Source organism: Lonchura striata, chromosome 29 (genome assembly GCF_050655825.1).
Source record: "Lonchura striata isolate lonStrDom1 chromosome 29, ASM5065582v1, whole genome shotgun sequence".
NCBI classification, from domain to species: domain Eukaryota; kingdom Metazoa; phylum Chordata; class Aves; order Passeriformes; family Estrildidae; genus Lonchura; species Lonchura striata.
Genome location: NC_140731.1, coordinates 715635 through 734998, shown reverse-complemented (window position 1 = coordinate 734998; position 19364 = coordinate 715635). Strand labels below are relative to the sequence as shown.

At 58.5% G+C, this 19364-nt stretch overlaps 1 protein-coding gene across 3 annotated transcripts; it reads right to left on the bottom strand.

Annotated features, from left to right (window-relative positions):
• Nucleotides 1-107: 107 nt before the first annotated feature.
• Nucleotides 108-18559, bottom strand: MCRS1 (microspherule protein 1). 3 transcript variants are annotated; one of them, XM_085562799.1, is made up of 14 exons: nt 18500-18559; nt 17461-17569; nt 15838-16006; nt 13712-13861; nt 12949-13058; nt 11977-12085; nt 10472-10610; nt 9513-9588; nt 8466-8494; nt 6432-6524; nt 5411-5493; nt 3558-3645; nt 2726-2898; nt 158-340 (listed from the first exon to the last, which is right to left on the bottom strand). In XM_085562799.1, the coding sequence occupies exons 2-14, from the start codon at nt 17559-17561 to the stop codon at nt 254-256; spliced, it is 1407 nt and encodes a 468-aa protein (XP_085418925.1). In that variant the 5' UTR covers nt 17562-17569; nt 18500-18559; the 3' UTR covers nt 158-253. The 3 variants fall into 3 exon arrangements, with proteins under 3 accessions (XP_085418926.1, XP_085418925.1, XP_085418927.1); XM_085562801.1 differs by having other exon boundaries at nt 2726-2853; nt 18500-18558; XM_085562800.1 differs by lacking the exon at nt 13712-13861 and having other exon boundaries at nt 108-340; nt 2726-2896; nt 18500-18558.
• Nucleotides 18560-19364: the final 805 nt, after the last annotated feature.

Sequence of the window (19364 nt, the reverse complement as noted above, 5' to 3'; positions counted from 1 at the left end):
ACTGGTGTTTTACTGGTTTTTACTGGTTTGTTACTGGTTTTACTGGTCCCAAACTGGTTTTACTGGTCCCAAACTGGTTTTAGTGGTGCCATACTGGTTTATACTGGTGTGTTATACTGGTTTTTACTGGTTTTACTGGTTTATACTGGAGCCATACTGGTTTTCCTGGTTTTATTGGCGCTCATACTGGTTTTACAGGATCCATACTGGTTTGTACTGGTCCGTACTGGTCCGTACTGGTTTGTACTGGTTTTTACTGGTGCCCCAGCCGGGCTGCCTCGCTCCTCACGGCCGCGATCAGCTCGTGGTTGATCAGGAACACGAAGCGCAGGCTGGCGATCTGGGGGGCCGAGACCCCTCCTCAAAATCCCAAAATATCCAAAATATCCCAAAATCCCCAAAATCCCACAGGGACCCCTCCTCAAAATCCCAAAATATCCCAAAATATCCCAAAAATCCCCAAATCCCCAAAATCCCACAGGGACCCCTCCTCAAAATCCCAAAATATCCCAAAATCCCACACAGACCCCTCCTCAAAATCCCAAAATATCCCAAAATCCCAAAAATCCAGAGACCCCTCCTCAAAATCCCAAAATATCCCAAAATATCCCAAAAATCCCAAAAATCCCACAGGGACCCCTCCTCAAAATCCCAAAATATCCCAAAATCCCACACAGACCCCTCCTCAAAATCCCAAAATATCCCAAAAATCCCAAAAATCCAGAGACCCCTCCTCAAAATCCCAAAATATCCCAAAATATCCCAAAAATCCCAAAAATCCCACAGGGACCCCTCCTCAAAATCCTAAAATATCCCAAAATCCCACACAGACCCCTCCTCAAAATCCCCAAATATCCCAAAATATCCCAAAATATCCCAAAAATCCCCAAATCCCCAAAATCCCACAGGGACCCCTCCTCAAAATCCCCAAAATATCCCAAAATCCACAGAGACCCCTCCTCAAAATCCCAAAATATCCCAAAATCCCACAGAGACCCCTCCTCAAAATCCCAAAATATCCCAAAATATCCCAAAATATCCCAAAATATCCCAAAATCCACAGAGACCCCTCCTCAAAATCCCAAAATATCCCAAAATATCCCAAAAATCCCCAAATCCCCAAAATCCCACAGGGACCCCTCCTCAAAATCCCCAAATATCCCAAAATATCCCAAAATATCCCAAAAATCCCACAGGGACCCCTCCTCAAAATCCCAAAATACCCCAAAAATATCCCGAAAATATCCCAAAATCCCACAGAGACCCCTCCTCAAAATCCCAAAATATCCCAAAATCCCACAGAGACCCCTCCTCAAAATCCCAAAATACCCCGAAAATATCCCAAAATATCCCAAAATCCCACACACAGACCCCGCCTCAAAATCCCAAAAATCCCCAAAATCCCCAAAATCCAGAGACCCCTCCTCAAAATCTCAAAAATAACCCAAAATATCCCAAAAATCCCCAAATTCCCACAGAGACCCCTCCTCAAATCCCAAAAAATTCCAAAAATCCCCCAAAATCCCCCCCAGACCCCCCCAGGACCCCCCAAATTCCCCCCAAATCCCTCCTAGAACCCCCCAAATCCCCCAGGACCCCCCAAAATCCCCCCAGATCACACCAGGACCCCCCAAAATCCCCCTCAAATCCCCCCAGGACCCCCCAAATCCTCCCCAAACCCCCTGGAATCCCCTCGAATCCCCCCAAAATCCCCCCAGATCCTCCCCAAACCCCCTCAGGACCCCCCAAAATCCCCCCAGGACCCCTGAATTTCCCCCAAAACCCCCTCCAAATCCTCCCCAGACCCCCCAAAATCCCCCCAAATTTCCCCAAATCCCCCCAGGACCCCTGAATTTCCCCCCAAATCCCCCCAGGACCCCCCAAACCCCCCCAGGCCCCCCCAAAATCCCCCCAAATTTCCCCAAATCCTCCCCAAATCCCCCCAAATCCCCCCGGGACCCCCAAATCCCCCCAGGCCCCCCCAAAATCCCCCCAACTTCCCCAAATCCCCCCAGGACCCCTGAATTTCCCCCAAAACCCCCCCAAATCCTCCCCAAACCCCCCCAGGCCCCCCCAAAATCCCCCCAAATCCTCCCCAAACCCCCCCAGACCCCCCCAAAATCCCCCCAAATCCTCCCCAAACCCCCCCAGGCCCCCCAAAATCCCCCCAAATCCTCCCCAAACCCCCCCAAATCCCCCCAGGACCCCCCAAACCCCCCCAAAATCCCCTCAAATTTCCCCAAATCCCCCCCAAATCCTCCCCAAATCCCCCCAGGCCCCCCCAAAATCCCCTCAAATCCCCCCCAAATCCTCCCCAAACCCCCCCAAATCCCCCCGGGACCCCCCAAATCCCCCCAGGCCGCCCCAAAATCCCCCCAAATTTCCCCAAATCCCCCCAGGACCCCTGAATTTCCCCCCAAAATCCCCTCAAATCCTCCCCAAAATCCCCCCAAATCCCCCCCAAATCCTCCCCAAACCCCCCCAGGCCCCCCCAAAATTCCCCCAAATCCCCCCAAATCCTCCCCAAACCCCCCCAGGCCCCCCCAAAATCCCCCCAAATTTCCCCAAATCCCCCCCGGGACCCCCCCAAATCCCCCCAGGCCCCCCCAGGACCCCCCAAACCCCCCCAAAATCCCCCCAAATTTCCCCAAATCCTCCCCAAATCGCCCCAGGCCCCCCCGGGACCCCCCCAAACCCCCCCGGGACCCCCAGAGCCCGAGCCCACCTCCAGCACGGAGTTGTTGCAGAGTTTCCACTTGCAGCCCCCCAGCACCGGGCGGCCGTCGATGAAGATCGGCCGCCGGCCCTCGTTGGCGATGAAGAATTCCCCGTTGTTCTTCAGCTTGATCACCCCTGGGAGACCCCAAATTCCCCAAATTCCCCCAAATTCCAGAGGCTCTCAAAATTCCAAAGGGTTTTGGAAAGGTCGGGAAAGGATCGGTGGAGAAAAACGCAAAAAATCGCCCCAAAATTCCCCAAAAAAATCCAAAACAAACCCCAAAACCACCCCAAAAACCCCAAAATTCCCCCAAAAAACCACAAAACCAAACCCCAAAATCCCCCCAAAAAAACCAACCCAAAAACCCCCAAAAAACCCCAAAATCCCCACAAAAAAACCCTAAAAACCCAAAAACAAACCCCAAATCTGCCCCCAAAAAAACCCCAAATCCACCCCCAAAAAAACCCCAAAATTTCCCCCAAATCCCCCAAAAAAAAACCCCAAAGCCCCAAATTTCCCAAAATCCCCCAAATTTCCCCCAAAAACCCCCAAATTTCCCCCAAATCCCCCTGAAAAAAACCCCAAAGCCCCAAATTTCCCAAAATCCCCCAAATTTCCCCCAAAAACCCCAAATTTCCCCCAAAACCCTCCAAAAATCACCCTGCAAGATCCCAAAAAAAGCCAAAAAAAACCCTTTAAAAAACCGAAAAACCTCCCAAAACCCCCCAAAAAAACCCAAATTTCCCCCCTAAAAAAACCCCAAAAAACCCTAATCCCTGAAAAAACCCCAAAATGCCCCAAATTTGCCCAAAATGCCCCAAATTTGCCCCAAACCCACCCTGCTTGCGGGAGATTTTCCAGGCCGGGCCCTCGAGCGCCAGGTCCACGTCGATCTGGTTGTCCTTGGTGGCTCTGCCCAGCGTGATCTGGGATTTTGGGGCATTTTGGGGAATTTTGGGGCATTTTGGGCATTTTGGAGATTTTGGGACATTTTGGGGATTTTTGGGGGTTTTTTTGGGTGGGTTTGGGGGGGGTTGTGGGGGTTTTTTTGGGGATATTTTGGATTTTTGGGGTTTTTTTGGGGGGTTTATTTGGGGTTTTTGGGAGGGTTTTTTGGGGGTTTTTTGGGGTTTTTTTGGGGTTTTTTGGGGAATATTTTGGTTTTGGGGTTTTTTTCAGGGGGGTTTTGGGGAGATTTGGGGGATATTTTTGGGATACTTTTGGGGTATATTTGGGTTATTTTGGGGGATATTTTTGGGACATTTCTGGGGATGTTTTGGGGGTATTTTTTGCGGTATTTTTGGGATATTTTTGGGTTATTTTGGGGATATTTTTGGGGTATTTCAGGGATATTTTTGGGGTATTTCAGGGATATTTTTGGGGTATTTCAGGGATATTTCGGGGATATTTTTGGGGATATTTTTGGGGTATTTCAGGGATATTTTTGGGGTATTTCAGGGATATTTTGGGGATATTTTTGGGGATATTTCTGGGTTATTTTTGGGGATATTTTTGGGGTATTTCAGGGATATTTCGGGGATATTTTTGGGTTATTTTGGGGATATTTTTGGGTTATTTTGGGGATATTTTTGGGGTATTTCAGGGATATTTTGGGGATATTTTTGGGGTATTTCGGGGATATTGGGGCATTTGGGGGATTTTTGGGGTTTTTTTGGGTGGGTTTGGGGGGGGTTGTGGGGGTTTTTTTGGGGATATTTTGGATTTTTGGGGGTTTTTTTGAGGGGTTTATTTGGGGTTTTTGGGAGGGTTTTTTGGGGTTTTTTTGGGGGATTTTTTGGGAATATTTTGGTTTTGGGGTTTTTTTCAGGGGGTTTTTGGGGAGATTTGGGGGATATTTTTGGGATACTTTTGGGGTATATTTGGGTTATTTTGGGGGATATTTTTGGGACATTTCTGGGGATGTTTTGGGGGTATTTTTTGCGGTATTTTTGGGATATTTTTGGGGTATATTTGCAATATTTTTGGGTTATTTTGGGGATATTTTTGGGTTATTTTGGGGATATTTTTGGGTTATTTTGGGGATATTTTTGGGGTATTTCAGGGATATTCTGGGGTTATTTTGGGGATATTTTGGGGTGATTTTGGGGATATTTTTGGGGTATTTCAGGGATATTTTTGGGGTATTTCAGGGATATTTTGGGGTTATTTTGGGGATATTTTTGGGGTATTTCAGGGATATTTTTGGGATATTTCAGGGATATTTTTGGGGTATTTCAGGGATATTTTTGGGGTATTTCAGGGATATTTCGGGGATATTTTTGGGGATATTTCTGGGTTATTTTTGGGGATATTTTTGGGGTATTTCAGGGATATTTTGGGGATATTTTGGGGTGTTTTTTGGGGTGATTTTGGGGATATTTTTGGGGCATTTCGGGGATATTTCAGGGATATTTTTGGGGTATTTCAGGGATATTTCAGGGATATTTTTGGGGTATTTCAGGGGTATTTTTGGGTTATTTTGGGGATATTTTTGGGGTATTTCAGGGATATTTTGGGGTTATTTTGGGGATATTTTTGGGGTATTTCAGGGATATTTTTGGGGTATTTCAGGGATATTTTGGGGATATTTTTGGGGATATTTCTGGGTTATTTTTGGGGATATTTTTGGGGTATTTCGGGGATATTTTGGGGTGTTTTTTGGGGTGATTTTGGGGCGTTTTTGGGGCTCACCTCCCGCGAGCGCATCAGGTAGCGAACCATGCGGCCCCGCAGCACGGCCAGAGTCTGACTGTCGAAATCCGGGGAGCTCATCCCTGCGGACGGACGGACGGACGGACGGACGGACGTGAGGGACACACGGACACCGGGGACAGACGGACACCAGGGGGACAGAGGGGGACAGACGGACAGTGAGGGACAGACGGACAGACAAGGACAGACGGACACAGGGAGACAGAGGGGGACACTGAGGGACAGACGGACACCAGGGGGACAGACGGACAGAGATGGACAGACGGACAGAGATGGACAGACGGACACCGGGGACAGCCAGGGGACAGCAGAGGGACAAAGGGATGGACACAGGAACAGACAGACAGACGGACAGAGGGATGGACACAAGGATGGACAGATGGACATGAGGATGGACAGACAGACGGACAGAGGGATGGACACGAGGATGGACAGATGGACATGGGAATGAACACCCAGCTGGACATGAGGATGGACAGACAGACGGACAGAGGGATGGACACAAGGATGGACAGATGGACATGAGGATGGACGGACAGACGGACAGAGGGACATGAGGATGGACAGACAGACGGACAGAGGGATGGACACAAGATTGGACAGATGGACATGAGGATGGACAGACAGACGGACAGAGGGATGGACACAAGGACGGACAGATGGACATGAGGATGGACACAAGGATGGACAGATGGACATGAGGATGGACGGACAGACGGACAGAGGGATGGACACAAGGATGGACAGACGGACATGAGGATGGACGGACAGACGGACAGAGGGATGGACACAAGGATGGACAGACGGACATGAGGATGGACGGACAGACGGACAGAGGGATGGACAAGAGGATGGACACGAGGACGGACAAGCAAAGCCAGGGACGGACACAAGGATGGACACAGGAACGGACAGACAGATGGACACGGGGATGGACACGAGGACAGCCAGCCAGCCCCAGGGACGGCCGTCCGTCCGTCCGTCCGTCTGTCCGGCCCACCTGTGATGGAGTCCACCAGCACCTGCCAGCGCTGCAGCTCCTGCTCCAGCTGCCGGATCTCGCGCTTCTGCCGCCGGTCGGCCACGGTCAGCTCTGAGGGACAGACAGACGGACAGACAGACTGAGTGACACGGCCACCGTCAGCTCTGACGGACAGACAGACGGACAGACAGACTGAGAGACACGGCCACGGTCAGCTCTGACGGACAGACAGACGGACAGACAGACTGAGTGACACGGCCACGGTCAGCTCTGACGGACAGACAGACGGACAGACAGACAGACTGAGTGAGTGACACAGCCACCGTCAGCTCTGACGGACAGACAGACGGACACCGAGTGAGTGACACGGCCACGGTCAGCTCTGACGGACAGACAGACGGACAGACAGACTGAGTGACACGGCCACGGTCAGCTCTGACGGACAGACAGACGGACAGACAGACAGACTGAGTGACACGGCCACGGTCAGCTCTGACGGACAGACAGACGGACAGACAGAGAGAGTGACACGGCCACCGTCAGCTCTGACGGACAGACAGACGGACAGACAGACTGAGTGACACGGCCACGGTCAGCTCTGACGGACAGACAGACGGACAGACAGACTGAGTGACACGGCCACGGTCAGCTCTGACGGACAGACAGACGGACAGACAGACTGAGTGACACGGCCACGGTCAGCTCTGACGGACAGACAGACGGACAGACGGACACCGAGTGAGTGACACGGCCACCGTCAGCTCTGACGGACAGACAGACGGACAGACGGACACCGAGTGAGTGACACGGCCACGGTCAGCTCTGACGGACAGACAGACGGACAGACAGACTGAGTGACATGGCCACCGTCAGCTCTGACGGACAGACAGACGGACAGACAGACAGAGAGAGTGACACGGCCACGGTCAGCTCTGACGGACAGACAGACGGACAGACAGAGAGACTGAGTGAGTGACACGGCCACCGTCAGCTCTGACGGACAGACAGACGGACAGACGGACACCGAGTGAGTGACACGGCCACCGTCAGCTCTGACGGACAGACAGACGGACAGACAGACTGAGTGAGTGACACGGCCACCGTCAGCTCTGACGGACAGACAGACGGACAGACAGACTGAGTGACACGGCCACGGTCAGCTCTGACGGACAGACGGACAGACAGACTGAGTGACACGGCCACCGTCAGCTCTGACGGACAGACAGACGGACACCGAGTGAGTGACACGGCCACGGTCAGCTCTGACGGACAGACAGACGGACAGACAGACTGAGTGACACGGCCACGGTCAGCTCTGACGGACAGACAGACGGACAGACAGACACTGAGTGAGTGACACGGCCACCGTCAGCTCTGACGGACAGACAGACAGACGGATACAAGGTTCTGGAAGGTCCTGGAAGGGTCTGGAAGGGTGTGGAAAGGTTCTGGGAGGTCCAGGAAGGTTCAGGAGGGTCCTGGAAGGGTCAGGAAGGTTCTGGGAAAGTTCTGGAAGGGTCTGGAAGGTCCTGGAAGGTTCAGGGAAGGTTCAGGGAGGTTCTGGAAGGTCCTGGAAGGGTCTGGAAGGTTCTGGGAGGTCCTGGAAGGTTCTGAAGGGGTCTGGGAAGGTTCAGGGAGGTGCTGGGAAAGTTCTGGAAGGGTCTGGGAGGTCCTGGAAGGTTTGGGAAGGTCCTGGAAGGGTCTGGAAGGTTCTGGGAAGGTTCTGGAAGGGTCTGGAAGGTTCTGGGAAGGTTCAGGAGGGTCCTGGAAGGTTCAGAGAGGTCCTGGAAGGGTCAAGAAGGTCCTGGAAGGGTCTGGAAGGTTCTGGGAAGGTTCTGGAAGGGTCTGGAAGGTTCTGGGAAGGTTCAGGGAGGTTCTGGAAGGGTCTGGAAGGTTCTGGGAAGGTTCTGGAAGGGTCTGGAAGGTTCTGGGAAGGTTCAGGAGGGTCCTGGAAGGTTCAGAGAGGTCCTGGAAGGGTCAGGAAGGTCCTGGAAGGGTCTGGAAGGTTCAGGGAAGGTCCTGGAAGGTTCCGGAAGCTCCCGGGGCTCTCACCGTGCTCCAGGACCTCGTCCCGAACGTCCCTGGGGGGGGGAGGGGAGAGGTGACACCGGGACCCCAAAAACCCCAAAAAAACCCAAAAACCCCAAAATCCCCTCCAGACCCCCCCAAATCCCCTCCAGACCCCAAATTCCCCCCAAAATCCCCCCAGGACCCCCCAAATTCCCTCTGAGACCCCCCAAAATCCCCCCCAGACCCTCCCAAATCCCCTCCAAACCCCCAAATTCCCCCCAAAATCCCCCCCAGTCTCCCCAAAACTCCTCAAATTCCCCTCAGACCCCCCCAAATCCCCCCAGGACCCCCCAAAATCCCCCCCAGACCCCCCCAAATCCCCTCCAGACCCCCAAATTCCCCCCAAAATCCCCCCCAGACCCCCCCAAAACTCCTCAAATTCCCCTCAGACCCCCCCAAATCCCCCCAGGACCCCCAAAATCCCCCCCAGACCCCCCCAAATCCCCTCCAGACTCCCAAATTCACCCCAAAATCTCCCCCAGTCTCCCCAAAACTCCTCAAATTCCCCTCAGACCCCCCCAAATCCCCCCAGGACCCCCAAAATCCCCCCCAGACCCCCCCAAATCCCCTCCAGACTCCCAAATTCCCCCCAAAATCCCCCCCAGTCTCCCCAAAACTCCTCAAATGCCCCTCAGACCCCCCCAAATCCCCCCAGGACCCCCCAAAACCCCTCAAATTCCCCCCCAAGACCCCCCCAAAATCCCCAAAATTCCCACCTGGGACCCCGCAAAACCCCCCCAAATCCCCCCAGGACCCCCCAAATTCCCTCTGAGACCCCCCAAAATCCCCCCCAGACCCCCCCAAATCCCCTCCAGACCCCCAAATTCACCCCAAAATCCCCCCCAGTCTCCCCAAAACCCTTCAAGTTCCTCCCCAAATCCCCTCCAGACCCCCCAAAATCCCCCTCAACCCCCACAAATCCCCTCCAGACCCCCCAAATTCCCCCTCAAACTCCCCAAAATCCCCTCCAGAACCCCCAAATTCCCCTCAAATCCCCCCAAAATCCCCCCGGACCCCCCAATTCCCCACCGGAGTTTCCCGTCGTCCAGCAGCTCCTCGGCGTCGGAGAAGTTCAGCACCTGATCCCCCTTGGGGAGGGGCTGCACTGCGGGGGGATTTGGGGGGTCAGACACCCCAAAATCCCCCCAAAACACCCCAAAATCCCCCCTGAGACTCCCCCAAATCCACCAGGGACCCAAAACACCCCAAAACACCCCAAAACCACCCCAAAACACCCCAAAATCCCCCCCAAAATCCCCCCAGAGACCCCCAAATCCCCCTTGGGGAGGGGCTGCACTGCGGGGGGATTTGGGGGGGTCAGACACCCCAAAATCCCCCCAAAACACCCCAAAATCCCCCCTGAGACTCCCCCAAATCCACCAGGGACCTAAACCACCCCAAAATCCCCCCAAAACCACCCCAAAACACCCCAAAATCCCCCCCAAATCCCCCCAGAGACCCCCAAATCCCCCTTGGGGAGGGGCTGCACTGCGGGGGGATTTGGGGGGTCAGACACCCCAAAATCCCCCAAAAACACCCCAAAATCCCCCCTGAGACTCCCCCAAATCCACCAGGGACCTAAACCACCCCAAAATCCCCCCAAAAACCACCCAGGACCCCCCAAAATCTCCCCCACCTCTCTGGTCCTGCAGCAGGTGCTGCAATTTGGGGGTCCCTGAACCTTCCAGGACCTTCCAGATACCCCCAAAACCCTTCCAGGACCCTCCAAAACCCTTCCAGGACCCTCTGAAATTTCCCCAGGACCCCCAAAAACTCTCTGGGACCCCCAAATCTCCCCCAAAACCCCTCCAGGACCCTCCAAGCCCCCTCCCCACCTGCCTGCTCCTGCAATTTGGGGGTCCTTGAACCTTCCAGGACCTCCCAAACCCTTCTAGGACCCCCCCAAATCCCCCCGGGACCCCCCAAAACCCTTCCAGGACCCCCAAATTCACCCCAAAACCCCCCTGGGACCCCCCAAAATCCCCCACCTGTCTGGTCCTGCAGCAGGTGGTACTGGCGCAGGAGCTGCCAATGCAGCTGCAGGGCCTTGGGGGTCCTGGCAGGGTAAAACACGGCCGGGTGGCGCTGCAGCAGGTCCTGGAAGGTGTCCAGCGAGGGCACAGGGCTCTGGGGACACCAGGGGACATTTGGGGACATTTTGGGGACATTTGGGGACATCAGGGGACACGGGGATATGGCAGGGGACAGGTCCTGGCAGGGTAAAACACCCGACTGGGTGGTGCCACAGCAGGTCCTGGAAGGTGTCCAGGGATGGCAGCGAGGTCTGGGGACACCAGGAGACACTTGGAGACATTTTGGGACATTTTGGGGACATTTGGGGACATTTTGGGACATTTGGGGACATTTTGGGGACACTGACCGATGGCACCCGGGCCAGCAGCTGTCAATGATTGACACAGGTGACATTTGGGGACATTTTGGGGACATTTTGGGACATTTTGGGGACACTGACCGATGGCACCCGGGCCAGCAGCTATCAGTGAGTGACACAGGTGACATTTGGGGACATTTGGGGACATTTTGGGACATTTTGGGACATTTTGGGACACTGACCGATGGCACCCGGGCCAGCAGCTGTCAGTGAGTGACACAGGTGACATTTGGGGACATTTTGGGGACATTTTGGGACATTTTGGGACATTTTGGGGACACTGACCGATGGCACCCGGGCCAGCAGCTGTCAGTGAGTGACACAGGTGACATTTGGGGACATTTTGGGGACATTTGGGGACATTTTGGGGACATTTTGGGACACTGACCGATGGCACCCAGGCCAGCAGCTGTCAATGAGTGACACAGGTGACATTTGGGGACATTTTGGGACATTTTGGGGACATTTTGGGACACTGACCGATGGCACCCGGGCCAGCAGCTGTCAGTGAGTGACACAGGTGACATTTGGGGACATTTGGGGACATTTTGGGACATTTTGGGACACTGACCGATGGCACCCGGGCCAGCAGCTGTCAGTGAGTGACACAGGTGACATTTGGGGACATTTGGGGACATTTTGGGGACATTTTGGGACACTGACCGATGGCACCCGGGCCAGCAGCTGTCAATGATTGACACAGGTGACATTTGGGGACATTTTGGGACATTTTGGGGACATTTTGGGACACTGACCGATGGCACCCGGGCCAGCAGCTGTCAGTGAGTGACACAGGTGACATTTGGGGACATTTGGGGACATTTTGGGGACATTTTGGGACACTGACCGATGGCACCCAGGCCAGCAGCTGTCAATGAGTGACACAGGTGACATTTGGGGACATTTTGGGACATTTTGGGGACATTTTGGGACACTGACCGATGGCACCCGGGCCAGCAGCTGTCAGTGAGTGACACAGGTGACATTTGGGGACATTTGGGGACATTTTGGGACACTGACCGATGGCACCCGGGCCAGCAGCTGTCAGTGAGTGACACAGGTGACATTTGGGGACATTTTGGGACATTTTGGGACACTGACCGATGGCACCCGGGCCAGCAGCTGCTCCTCGGCTTTGCTGAACAGGACCCGGCTCTGGATGGCGGCGACGGCCTCGGGGTGCAGCTGCCGCATGGCCTGACACGCGTGTCTGGGACATGGGACACGTGTGGGACACGTGTGACACGTGTGGGACACGTGTGACACCCCTGGGACCCCCTGAGGACCCCCCAAATCCCCCCGGGACCCCCCAAAATCCCCTCACTTAGAGGTGACAGGGTCATACAGCAGCGAGTGCCAGCACTGCCGGGTGTCCCGTGGGTGCCACCTGTGTCCCATGGGTGTCACCTGGGTCCCCTGACTCTGCCGCACCCATGGGACCCCCTGCGGACCCCCCAAATCCCCCCAGGACCCCCCAAAACCCCCCGGGACCCCCCAAAACCCCTCACTGGCAGATGCCAGGGTCATAGAGCAGCGAGTGCCAGCGCTGCCAGGTGTCCCATGGGTGCCCCAGGAGTGCCACCTCTATCCCATGGGTGCCACCTCACTCCCACGACACCCCCGCACCCATGGGACCCTCTGAGGACCCCCAAAATCCCCCCAGGACCCCCCAAATCCCCCCGGGACCCCCAAATCCCTCACCTGCAAACAACGGGGTCATAGCGCAGCGAGTGTCAGCGCTGCCGGGTGTCCCATGGGTGTCCCATGGGTGTCACCCATGTTCCTTTGGGTGTCCCATGGGTGCCACCTCTGTCACCTGAATCCCACGACCCTCCCGCACCCCTGGGACCCCCTGAGGACCCCCCAAAACCCCCCGGGACCCCCCAAATTAGCCCTCAATTAGACATGACAGGGTCACAGAGCAGCAAGTGCCAGCGCTGCTGGGTGTCCCATGGGTGCCACCTCTATCCCATGGGTGCCACCTCTATCCCATGGGTGCCACCTGTGTCCCCTGACTCTGCCACACCCATGGGACCCCCTGAGGACCCCCGGGACCCCCCGAATCTCCCTCACCTGCAGACCACGGGGTCGTAGAGCAGCGCGTACCAGCGCTCCTGGATCTCGCGCAGGCTGAAGCGGCAGCTGAACTTCACCCCCAGGTGCACCGAGCTCAGGTCGTTGGTCTGGGGGGGATCCCCAAAAAAAAACCAGGCGAGGGTGGGAGTTTTGGGGGGGCTGGGGGCACCCCCAAACTCACAGAAGGGGAGGGAACCCCAAAATCCCCCCAAAATCCACCCCAAAATCCACCCCAAAGCCCCCAGGTGTTCAGCACAAGGAGCCGCTGGGTCCCTGGTGAGCATTCTGGGATTCCCCCCAAAATCCCCCTGAAATCCCCCAATTAAGGGGGGGTCCCCCAAATTTAGGGGGGTTCCCCAATTGAGGGGGGTCCCCCAATTGGGTTGGGGTCCCCCAAATTCTCTCAGGTGCAGAAACTCCCCCCAAAATCCCTCAGGTTTGCCCTCACCTGCAGCACAAGGAGCCTTTGGGTCCCTGGTGAGCGTTCTGGGGGTTCTCCCCAAAATCCCCCCGAAATCCCCCAATTGAGGGGGGGTCCCCCCAAATTTAGGGGGTCCCTCAAATTGAGGGGGGTCCCCCAAATTCTCTCAGGTGCAGAAACTCCCCCCAAAATCCCTCAGGTTTGCCCTCACCTGCAGCACAAGGAGCCTTTGGGTCCCTGGTGAGCGTTCTGGGGGCTCCCCCCAAAATCCGCCCGAAATCCCCCAATTGAGGGGGGGTCCCCCAAATCCCGGGGGTCCCCCGCTGCCCCGGGGCTGACCTGCAGCACGGCGTTGATGAGCAGGAGGTCGTCGGCCGCTTTCCACCTGCCCAGGTCCCGGGGGGCTGTGCTGGGTTTGCCCTTCCGGAGGCGCTTGGGCAGCGCCGGGGGCGGCCCGGGGGGCACCGGGGGGGGCACGGCCCGAGACACCTGGGGGGGCACGGGGGTGGGGGTCACCCAGGGGGGTCCTGGGGGGCAGCTGGGGGGTCCTGGGGGGAAGCTGAGAGGTCCTGGGGGGCATCTGGGGGGTCCTGGGGGGAAGCTGAGGGGTCCCAGGTGGCACCTGAGAGGTCCTGGAGGGCACTTGTGGGGTCCCTGGTGGCATCCGGGGGGTCCTGGGGGGCACCTGAGGGGTCCTGGGGGGCACGGGGGGTGTACAGAGGAGGTGGAGGGCACCTGGGGGGCACCTGAGAGGTCTTGGGGGGCACTTGTGGGGTCCCTGGTGGCATCTGAGGGGTCCTGGGGGGCGGCTGAGGGGTCCCATGTGGCACCTCAGGGGTCCTGGGGGTCCCAGGTGGCATCTGGGGGGTCATGGGGGGCACCTGAGGGGTCCTGGAGGGCACTTGTGGGGTCCCTGGTGGCATCTGGGGGGTCCTGGGGGGCGGCTGAGGGGTCCCATGTGGCACCTCAGGGGTCCTGAGGGTCCCAGGTGGCATCTGGGGGGTCATGGGGGGCATCTGGGTGGTCCTGGGGGGCACCTGAGAGGTCCTGGGGGGCATCTGAAAGGTCCTGAGTGGTCCCAAGTGGCATCTGGGGGGTCCTGGAGGGCACTTGAGGGGTCCCAGGTGGCACCTCAGGGGTCCTGGGGGGCACCTGAGAGGTCCTGGGGGGCACTTGTGGGGTCCCTGGTGGCATCTGGGGGGTCCTGGGGGGCACCTGGGGGGTCCTGGGGGGCATCTGGGGGGTCCTGGGGGGAAGCTGAGGGGTCCCATGTGGCACCTCAGGGGTCCTGGGGGGCACGGGGGGTGCACAGAGGAGGTGGGGGGCACCTGGGGGGCACCTGAGAGGTCCTGGGGGGCACTTGTGGGGTCCCTGGTGGCATCTGGGGGGTCCTGGGGGGCAGCTGAGGGGTCCCATGTGGCACCTCAGGGGTCCTGAGGGTCCCAGGTGGCATCTGGGGGGTCATGGGGGGCATCTGGGTGGTCCTGGGGGGCATCTGGGGGGTCCTGGGGGGCACTTGAGGGGTCCCATGTGGCACCTGAGGGGTCCTGGGGGGCACCTGAGAGGTCCTGGGGGGCACTTGTGGGGTCCCTGGTGGCATCTGGGGGGTCCTGGGGGGCACCTGTGGGGTCCTGGGGGGCACGGGGGGTGTACAGAGGAGGTGGGGGGCACCTGGGGGGCACCTGAGAGGTCCTGGGGGGCACCTGAGAGGTCCTGGGGGGCATCTGAAAGGTCCTGAGTGGTCCCAAGTGGCACTTGGGGGGTCCTGGGGGGCACTTGAGGGGTCCCAGGTGGCACCTGAGGGGTCCTGGGGGGCACCTGGGGGGTCCTGGGGGGCACCTGTGGGGTCCCTGGTGGCATCTGAGGGGTCCTGGGGGGCATCTGGGGGGTCCCATGTGGCACCTCAGGGGTCCTGGGGGTCCCAGGTGGCATCTGGGGGGTCCTGGGGGGCACCTGGGGGGCATCTGAAAGGTCCTGAGTGGTCCCAGGTGGCATCTGGGGGGTCCTGGGGGGCACTTGAGGGGTCCCAAGTGGCACTTGGGGGGTCCTGGGGGGCACTTGTGGGGTCCCTGGTGGCATCTGGGGGGTCCTGGGGGGCGGCTGAGGGGTCCCATGTGGCACCTGAGAGGTCCTGGGGGGCACTTGGGGGGTCCCAGGTGGCATCTGGGGGATCCTGGGGGGCACCTGAAAGGTCCTGGGGGGTCACTTGGGGGTCCTGGGGGGGTCCCAGGATGTCCCTGAGTGAATGAGGTGGGGGGCACAGGGGGGTGGGTGGCACCTGGGTGGCACCTGAGGGGTCCCACCTTTTTCCCATATTTCCCTCCAAAAATTCCACATTTTCCCTCCAAATCTGACATTTTTTTCCCAAAAAAAGCCCTTTTTTCTGCAAAAATCCCCATTTTCCCCCCCAAAGCCCCCCATTTTCCCCAAAATCCTCGTTTTTCCCCCCGTTTTCCCCCCCTCACCTTTTTCCTGTCTCCGGGGGGGGGCTCGGGGGCCGCCCCTCCCCCACCCCCCGCCGGCCCCGCCCCTCCCCCCGGCCTGGGGGGGGGCTCGGGACCCCCCTTGGCCCGGGAGGGTTTGGCCAGGCTGCTCTCGACCAGCTCGTCATCGAACTTCCGCCTCTTGATGAACCTAAAATGGGACTGGGATCAACTGGGAGGGACTGGGAGGGACTGGGAGTGACTGGGAACGGACTGGGATGGACTGGGATGGACTGGGAATGGACTGGGATGGACTGGGAGGCACTGGGAGCTGGGCCAGGCTGCTCTCGACCAGCTCGTCATCGAACTTCCGCCTCTTGATGAACCTAAAATGGGACTGGGATCAACTGGGAGGGACTGGGAGGGACTGGGAATGGACTGGGATGGACTGGGATGGACTGGGAATGGATTGGGTTTGACTGGGATGGACTGGGATGGACTGGGAGGCACTGGGAGCTGGGCCAGGCTGCTCTCGACCAGCTCGTCATCGAACTTCCGCCTCTTGATGAACCTAAAATGGGACTGGGATCAACTGGGAGGGACTGGGAGGGACTGGGAGTGACTGGGAACGGACTGGGATGGACTGGGAATGGATTGGGTTTGACTGGGATGGACTGGGAGGCACTGGGAGCTGGGCCAGGCTGCTCTCGACCAGCTCGTCATCGAACTTCCGCCTCTTGATGAACCTAAAATGGGACTGGGATCAACTGGGAGGGACTGGGAGGGACTGGGAATGGACTGGGATGGACTGGGAATGGATTGGGTTTGACTGGGATGGACTGGGAATGGATTGGGAGTGACTGGGAGTGACTGGGATGGACTGGGAGGCACTGGGAGCTGGGCCAGGCTGCTCTCGACCAGCTCGTCATCGAACTTCCTCCTCTTGCTGAACCTAAAATGGGACTGGGATCAACTGGGAGGGACTGGGAGGGACTGGGATATACTGGGATGGACTGGGAATGGACTGGGAATGGATTGGGATGGACTGGGAGTGACTGGGATGGAACTGGGAGTAACTGGGAATGGAATTGGGAGGGACTGGGAATGGACTGGGATGGAACTGGGAGTTACTGGGCAGCCTCAAACCCCCCAACCCTCCTCGTGTCCCCTCCCCAGTGTCCCCATGTCCCCTCAGTGTCCCCAATGTCCCCACTGTCCCCTCAGTGTCCTCAGTGTCCCAGTGTCCCCAATGTCCCCTGGGTGTCCCCACTGTCCCAGTGTCACCTGGAGGAGCTGCGCCGTTTGGGGACAGTCCCTGTCCCAGTGTCCTCAGTGTCCCCAATGTCCCCTGGGTGTCCCCAATGTCCCCTCAGTGTCCCCACTGTCCCCGGTGTCCCGGTGTCACCTGGAGGAGCTGCGCCGTTTGGGGACAGTCCCTGTCCCAGTGTCCTCAGTGTCCCCAATGTCCCCTGGGTGTCCCCAATGTCCCCTCAGTGTCCCCACTGTCCCCGGTGTCCCGGTGTCACCTGGAGGAGCTGCGCCGTTTGGGGACAGTCCCTGTCCCAATGTCCCCTCAGTGTCCCCAATGTCTCCAGTGTCTCCAGTGTCCCCACTGTCCCCGGTGTCCCCTCAGTGTCCCCAGTGTCCCCACTGTCCCCATGTCACCTGGAGGAGCTGCGCCGTTTGGGGACAGTCCCCGCGGGGGTGGCCGGGCCCCGCTTGGGCCCCGCCAGCGACTCCTCGTCCTCCGAGCGGCTGGTGGCCATGGTGGCATCTGGGGACACAGAAATGTCACCTCAGTGTCACCTCAGTGTCACCCCAGGGGTCACAGCACAGCTGGGGGGGGTTGGGGACACAGGGGAGGGGACAGAGAGGGGACAGGGGGGTGACACTGGGGGTGACAGGAGAAGGGCTGGGGACAACGGGGGACACTGAGGGGACACTGGGGGTGACAGAAGGGGGACTGGGGACATTGGGGGGACACTGAGGTGACACTGAGGGGACAGTGGTGACACTCAGGTGGCATTGGGGGTGACAGGAAGGGGTCTGGGGACATTGGGGGGACACTGAGGAGACAGGAGAGGGGTTGGGGACAATGGGGGACACTGAGGGGACACTGGGGGGACACTGGGGGTGACAGGAGAGGGGCTGGGGACAATGGGGGACACTGAGGGGACATTGATGGGACACTGGGGGTGACAGGAGGGGGACTAGGGACAATGGGGGACACTGAGGGGACACTGGGGGTGACAGGAGAGGGGCTGGGGACATTGGGGGGACACTGAGGGGACATTGATGGGACACTGAGGGGACACTGGGGGTGACACTGGGGGTGACAGGAGGGGGACTGGGGACAACAGGGCACACTGAGGGGACACTGGGGGTGACAGGAAGGGGTCTGGGGACAATGGGGGACACTGAGGGGACACTGGGGGTGACAGGAGAGGGGCTGGGGACACAGAGGGGACATTGAAGGGGACTGGGGCGATCTGGGGACGGGGTGGGGACACTGAGGGGACACTGGAGGTGACAGGAGGGGATATGGTGACACCGAGGTGACACCGAGGCCCCGCGGGGCCCTCACGACGCCCCCAGCCCCAAACCCCGGCCTGGCGTGGGCTCCATCCCGACCGCCCCCCGCCCCTCAGCCCCTCCCGGTGTCCCCAGGGTCCCCCCGGTGTCCCCAAGGCCGCCCCGGCCTCACCAGCTCCGCGCCGCCATAGCCGCACCGCTTCCGGCCCGCGCCGGAATGAGAGTGACGTCACTGACGCCATCATGGGCGCCGCCATGTTGGCGGGTCCGCTAAGGGCTCGGCGCGCGGCGCCATCTTGAGTGTGGGCAAGGCGGCGCTGGCGGTGCTCCAGGCGCCGGTACCGGGGTTGTGGCGGGGCCGGAGCGGCCGGGGACGACCCGTGAGAGGAGGGCGTGTCCGGCTAGTGCGGGAGATGCGGTTTGGAGCGACGGGAAAGTGGCCGCTGCCGTCATGGAGGCTGCCCACAGGTACATGATGGACGCATCCATCATGGCCGCCACCACACCCATCATGGCGGCCACCACGCCCATCATGGCTGCCACCACACCCATCATGGCTGCCACACCCATCATGGCGGCCACCCCTGGACACCGAAGGAGCACACGGGGTCAGTGTGGGGTCAGTGCCTTTTATTGGGGACAAAAAGTGACCTTTGGGGACAAAAAGTGACCTTTGGGGACAGAAAGTGACCTTTGGGGACAGAAAGCGACCCCCGGGGCTGGACTGACCCCTGGGGCTGGACTGACCCCTGGGGCCGTGGCTCTGCCCGGCCGCTGCCCATCCTGGGAGCTCCAGGACACGGCGGGGCCTCCATGGTGCCAGGGACCATCCGTGTCCGTGTCCGTGTTCCCTGTCCCCTGTCCCGTGTCTGTGTCCCTCTGTCCCTCGGTCCCTCTGTCCATCTGGGTGTCCATCCCAGATGTCCCTCAGGTGGATCTGGGTGTCCCTGACCTGTCCCTGTCCCTCCCGTGTCCCTCCCGTGTCCATCCCGTGTCCACCCCTTTGTCCAGTTGTCCGTCCATGCTGTGTCCGTCTG